Source organism: Rattus norvegicus, chromosome 11 (assembly GCF_036323735.1).
Source record: "Rattus norvegicus strain BN/NHsdMcwi chromosome 11, GRCr8, whole genome shotgun sequence".
Lineage (NCBI taxonomy): Eukaryota > Metazoa > Chordata > Mammalia > Rodentia > Muridae > Rattus > Rattus norvegicus.
Window position 1 is genome coordinate 64,433,857 of NC_086029.1, and position 6,835 is coordinate 64,440,691.

The 6,835-nt window shown below is 47.8% G+C and overlaps 1 protein-coding gene across 10 annotated transcripts in view; it reads right to left on the minus strand.

Moving 5' to 3' along the window:
• Cd47 (Cd47 molecule) overlaps positions 1-4,907 on the minus strand; it is a 63,948-nt gene extending 59,041 nt beyond the window's left edge. For 9 of the 10 annotated variants that reach the window (XR_010055945.1, XR_010055946.1, XM_006248267.4 and 6 more), the window contains exon 1: positions 4,172-4,907. Coding sequence is in view for 8 of the 10 variants with exons in the window: in XM_006248267.4 (XP_006248329.1) it covers positions 4,172-4,217 (46 nt within the window). In the remaining 2 variants the exon portion in view is untranslated. The remainder of the gene's footprint in view (positions 1-4,171) is intronic. The other variant, NM_019195.2, reaches the window with a different exon arrangement.
• Positions 4,908-6,835: the final 1,928 nt, after the last annotated feature.

Sequence of the window (6,835 nt, forward strand, 5' to 3'; positions counted from 1 at the left end):
ATTATGAGGTAAAACCTGAAGACGAAGAAAAGCCGTAAGCCCAGGGGAGGAGTCAAAGGCAAGAGTTCCAATACAAGACTGAGTCTGGGAGCAGGTTTCTGTCGTGATGGATATGAAAGAGGGGCAGACGGGCTGTCATCCCCTTGGACAAGCGAATGGGGTTCTTCTGGAGCAGGCTGAAGGAGGAGAGTGAGAAGGGCTGTCTATGAACTTACAGTTAGTAGTGTTGGGAGGGCGCCTGGGAAGCCAAACACCTCCCCACCACTTTTCACAGAGAAGTAAATAGAGAATTATCAGCGTGGGGTGACATTCATGAATGGGTTGAGAAACCTCAAGAGCTGTTGAAGTAACTGATGCAGACAACCAATGGCAGGGAGGTACCCTACAGATCTTCCCTCAGAATGGCCTCTGGAAGAAAGAACTTGGGTTTGGGGCTAAAAGTAAGTTAGGACAGAAGATGGAGGGTCCAAGCTCCCATTGGTAGATGCTGAAATAAAGGTCAGGAGTAGTAGGGGGTCCATAGCTTAACTCCATGTGACTCAAAGCAATCCTGCCACATCTGCTGGCTCTAAAGAGTCCTCATAAGAATAGAACAAGTCGATCTAGAATTACGAGTTTGGGGCAGTTTCAAAGTCAGTTATATCCAGAAGTGTGACCTTATCATGAACCGCAGTATACCAAGTGCCACTGAAAGATAAACACGTTTTCCTTCCATAAACCACACAGCAAGTTACTAAAGAGACACACAGGTTTGAAATGTATCTCTATGCCTCTCAGGGTATTGTAGAGTGCTCAAGTCCAGGGTGCAATGTGAGTTCACACTTGCTGAAAATGGAGAGGGTAACTTTTTCTTTCTTACACATGGCCTCTCTTGGCCTAAACCTCAAAGGCTGAAGAGATTTCAGATCCTGTGCAATGCTTCATGAATGTGGAAAGAAACACTCGAGACAAGGGCGGAGCCTCTCATTCCTGTTTCAGTTCCATGCAGTCAACCACGAAGAGGGAAACTCTTGACATCTGAAGTGTTTTCTAGGGCTGTGGCTCTTGACACCAGTAGCTGGCAACCCCTTTTGAGGGGCGTGGTCAAATGATCCTTTTTGAAGGATCCTTTCACAGATCCACATTATCAGACACCCTGCCTATCAGACATTTACATTACAACTCATAACAGTAACAAGACTATAGTTATGAAGTAGCAACGAAAATAATGGTATGGTTGGGGGCCACCACAACACGAGCGAGTGTGCTAAGGGGTCGCAGCACTGGGATGGCTGGGAACCACTGGTGGAGGGAAGGAAGAACCACTTTTGCTGAGTGCTCCGTTTCCTACTTTTTGTACGACAGTGAGTTTAGCAAAATCGGATCTATCACCTTATTCTCATTCTTTTTCTCCAAAGAGTTGCTGCACTCAGATGCAAAGTGAAAGTAACTTTATAACGTGGTACGGATTTTATTAGACTGAGGCAAAGCTAGAAAAAAAAAAAAGTAGAATCTTGTGTTTTATATAAAAAGCCTGGAAGACAGGTAAAACGGCTCCCCATACACGAGAGCCCGGAAAGATAGCTGCTCAAATAAAACCATGACTTCTGATGATTTTGTAGTTAGAACATATATCCATGGAGGGAGTGGGCACCTCTTCTTCTGCCTTTAGAACATGGCCTTCCACACTTGCATCAGCACTTCAGTGGTGAAGATAAGCCATCTGCCAACCCCGGGAGACAGCAGACGTGTCCCAACGTAGGCATTTAATGCAGTGCATGGGCATGCTGCTGATGCAGCCCCACAAACAAGGACACATACAGATGCATGCACTCCTTCAAACTGGCAACTTGTGCTTTAAAATAATCTATTCTTCAAGAGGAAAGAAAACCTTCTTATGTGAGCAGCTAAATCACCGCTATATTTAGATAATAAATTTCTTAATTTAATCAGGTGCATGCCCGACTTTTAAAAGTCACTCTGAACAAAGAAAAATAACTCAAGCGTCAAAAAAAAATGTATTGGCTCATATATACAACTGGTATTTAAGGTCGTGTTTACTAGTTAGTGACTGCCCTGGAAACTGCTACGCCTTTAAAGGAAGTAGAATTGGACATGCTGGGAAGGAATACAGACATCCATTCCCCATCTTTTAAACTGTTACAGGGGGCTGCACTCCATTTTAATTGGCTGAAGAGGGTGTTAGAACCCCACCCCATTCCCCTTTACCACAAAGGTCACTGAAACTGTAAAGATTACAAGGACATTGCCTCTGGTCATTCATTTCATTATAAATGAAACTGAAACTGAAATCCAACTTCAGCACAAATGCACCTTCAAAATCTGTGACTTCGGCTCATTCTAGGTTCTAAATCCAGTCTCCGGGCTCTCTTGACACTGCCTGTGTTCTGAGACTGTTAGCATGTTTTCATATGTGTTCTTTCGAACCTACATAGGATATACACTCGAAAGTCCATTTTATCTTTGACAAACATCATCACTTCCTGATTTACAAACACCTAACCACCCAAAACCATAATGCCTGTATTTTGGGTTTGTTTTTCATTCCTAGTTAATAGCAAACACACACACACAAAAAAAAAAATAGTGCAAGTTATGAATTCTGCAACTCCTTATAGAACCAAATGGGCTAACATTATACAAAATGAGCATTAATGAATGTGATCATAATTATTGCTAACAAAGGCCTAACACAATTCCTATCACCAAAACTACCATTCTTATATTTCTGCTTTTTAATCTACTTGAGAATCAGGCTTTAAAAAAAAAAAAAAAAACCTAATATATGGCTTATACTTTTTTATTCTCCAGACAAACAAGCTTTACTGTCCACGGTCGGAATTAGTGGCATTTTATTACAGATTTGTATCTGGCTCAATATGAAAGCTCTCTGATTATACAACAGGTATTTGAAAACGGTGTTATAATGCCGACGATGGCAACAAGCATAGTAAAGGCGACTGACATCGGAAAACATCTAATACCAACAATTTAGATAACATAGGTCTTTATTATTATCAGCTTCGGCACCCAGGATGCTTGGGAGGGGGAAGTGGTGGGCAGAGGATTAAGGACATCTTGGAAACACATCCCAAACACTGGTCTTTACAAGTGGCACACTGAGGTTAACCATCAGTTTAACGTTCAGTTAATTCAGCATCCTAAGACAAATTTAACATTTTGCTGTTATCCTGCTTCAAGTCTGTTCCGATTCTTACCAAAAGTTCGCAGAGGAATGTGCGGATGTGAAGCTTGACGGGCAGTATATGGTCATAAAAATTCCTATTCTTTCCTCGGCTTTTACAAAGGAGGCACGCGTTTATAAACAGCAAAATACTTTACAAAAGAGGGGGGTGCATCCGTGGCAATTACTGTCTTTAGACGACTGGTAATAGCTGGGCAAAATCCAAAAATACGTTTCCTCCAAAGGAGAAAAAAAAAAAACAACTTTAATCTACAATAAGGAATATATTAAAGTGCTGGCGAGCGGAGGGGGGGTAGCGGGGGTGTCACGAGAAAGTGTTTCCAGGAAGCTTGTTTTTAGGATTCAAAACAACAACCACCAAAATACGCGGCCAGGGAAAAAAAAGAAAAAAAAAACAAGCTTTGATAAAAGCTGGGTGGGAAATAAAACTTGGGTCCATCGTGTTCTCTCTGCTCCAGTGCTTACGCGGTAGAGCAAAAGCCTTTCTGGTCGACTTCACCAAAATGCGCACTTCATCACAAGAGGCCCGGTCCTCCCACTCTAGTCCTTCAACCCCAAATGCTGCGCGAAAGCCCCCAGAAAGGAGAGGGGTGCGAGAAGAGGGGAGTGGGGTCCCCGGCAGCTGCCCCCTCGCTTTCTTTGCAGTTCGGTTTTGCACAGTTGCGGTTGTTCCCAGTCTTCCTTACGTGTGCGCACTGAAGAGTGAGGAGCTTCAGTCCGCTCTCCCCGAGGGGGAAAGGGACTAGGGAAGGAGAGCAGAGGGAGGAGGCAGGAGCACAGATGCCCCGCCGGGCCCTCCCACAGTGGCGCTCCGAGTGCACAGGGCCCGCGCATCCCGCCACCCTCTCCTCTTCTCTCTGCTCTCCTCCGGGCGCCGCCTGGCCGGCGGGGGTGCAGCCCACACTCCTGCGGGGGCGCCTGGGTGCTGCGCACCAGCCTGAGAGCCGGGATCCCCAAGCCACTCACCGCAGCAGCAGGAGCCCAGCAACAGCGCCGCCGCCAAGGGCCACATCTCCGCGCCGCCGGGGGGTCGCCGCCGCAGGTGTCTGGAGCAGCCGCCGCCTCCGCTGCCTTCAAGAGAACGACCAGCAGCGCCGCAGCCGTGATAGGCAGGAACGGCCGCCCAGGCTGCCCGGGGTACGCGCGTGCGCGTGCTCGCCGCCCCGCGCCCGCGCCCGCTCCCACGCCCCGCTAGCCGCGCACGCGCACTCCGCCCCGCCTGGCCGCCTCTGCTCGTTGACGTGAAGCCAGCCTCACACCCAGCTCTGGGCAGGCTCTGGCGGGGAGCGCCAAGCACTAGCCTGTTCCCGGGCTGTGCGAGCTGCACTCTCTGCTCACGGCCGGTCTCTCCAGCTCTCTTCCGGCTTCGTGTCCTGGGCCGGCCTGAAAGACGGAGCGTGGAGCACACACGCTCACTGGAACTCACAGCACGCGCCCCATGCGCAGCCAGGCGGCTCTCCACTCTCCCTGGCCAAGCTCGCCCTGACCTCGGAGCCGCCCAACCCCAGCCCAAGTCCCCCTCCCTCCTCTCCCGGTGTGGGCTCTGCTGGTTTTCACGACCTTCCCTCCCAAGGCTTGCGGCCCTGGAGCCTCGGGGCAGGGCGGAGAGAGGGCGCTGTGACCAGGTGCTGGCCCCCAAGGAGCTCCTTCCCTCTGGCTCCCCCTGGCCCTGAGATCTCCCTGGTCTGACTTGTTCCAGAAGTGGACCTCCTCATCTGTTCTTCTTACTTTGTTGGCTGATATTTTCATCCCCCAAGCAGGGCTGGGTAATCAAGTTCCGTGCATAATAAGCAGTTTAAAACGAGAAGAGGAAAACCACGATGGGGAAAGGGAGACAGACAAGGACTGTGGCAGACCCATTGTGAGTAGACAGATCCATGACACTACCAGCAATGTTGGGAAACTGGCTTATGTCTGCATCCTTGTGTAGACCTCTGCCATGTTTTGGGGGTCAGTTCTTGAATAGTGGGTTTAAAAATGTAGCTCTAAGCCACACCCTTCATCCCGAGGCAAAAGTTCTTTGAGTAAAAGGACTTGATCTCAGTGGTAAGGGATGCACACCTCTGTCCATCCCTTGGGTCGCATTCTCTGACCTGAACTGAAAGGCAGTTAAAATAGCTGTCACACTACTGCACTTCTTAAAATCTTCTACCCCCAGCCATCTCCTTCTAAATATCCAGTGTAACAGTAACACAATTCAGGATAAAAATTGCCACTGTCTATGGTGCTGTGACAGAGTGTCCTTATTTCATGATTATTTTTCTAAGGAGACAACCACTTCCTCCCAGACAGGGTACCAACAACAAACTAAATTTGAGTTCCCCCAAAGTCAGTCTTAGTACCACTTAGGGCTGTGAGAGGTGCAGGAGGAAGCAGCTGGAATCTCAAGTAAGAGGTCAATGACCCTCCTCCTGACACTCTACTTCCCTGAGGGAACATCCACAGTCAGCAGACCCTATCTTGAGAGTCACAAGTAGTCACTTTTCTGAGGAACATGATTGCTGTTATGCTCAGAGAATAGCACTCAACAAACATTCCTTAGTATATAACTCTCTCTCTCTCTCTCTCTCTCTCTCTCTCTCTCTCTCTCTCTGTGTGTGTGTGTGTGTGTGTGTGTGTGTGTGTCTGTGTGTCTGTGTCTGTGTCTGTGTGTGTATGTGTGTGTAAGAGAGAGAGAGAGACTTTTCTCCACAACATTATCAATTCCTTAAAACCATAAATGTGCTGGTGTGACTTAAGGGTTAGAGTTGTGATGGTAAAAGTTTTCAGTGGCAGCCTAGATACCCTGAGGCTATCAAAGGAACTGGTTAATTCTAGTCTACCCACTGCTGATATGGATACAAAACAATCATCGATCACCAGACCTTGAGCATTAGGGACACTGTGTATCAGAGAGCAGCTGCTTGGCTAAAAACGGCTGTCAGCTGTCCCTGGAGACAACTAACCCTGTACTAACCCTGCAAAGCTGACTAGTGACTGCGTAAGACCGCCCAACCTGCAGAGGGGGAGACCCAGTGATGCTCCATGCCCTGTTATATTGGCAGTTACTGGGGCCATATGATTGTCTTTTTGTGCAGAAAATGGAATGGGCTTAAGTCGGGTGGATGAGAAGAAGCCATGTGAGCGGTAATTGTTCTCTCAGGCATTTGAGATGGGGCATGGGGTTGGGGTGGGGGCTATCCCAGAAAAATTCCAGAACCTAAAGTCCTTAAAAGTTCCCTTTCCATTGATCCAAGCATTTTTATCCAGACTTTGAGCTTGGTATGAGAGAGGAGGGGATGGGTGCATGTTAGATATTTTGAATACAGGTAGCACACATTAACTATTTTAATTAAGAGTTTCCACAGAGGCTGTGGGTAGGGTGTTGTCATGCCCAGTTTATATAAGGAAACAGGATGAGTGAGGCCTAACAGCAGGTGTCCTGGAGTTACATATTCTGGTGCTCTCCAGAGCTCTCATCTGGGCCCTTTCCCTGGCTTTAATCAAATGTGTGGTTTCCCCTGAATCACTTCTGACCTTCTAGATGGGGAGTGTAGAACTTGGTCACAACCTCAGAGAAGTTGCTATCTATGGTAAGACATCTAGCTACCTCAAGGCCAGCCTTCCAGAATCATCATGTGACATCTAATC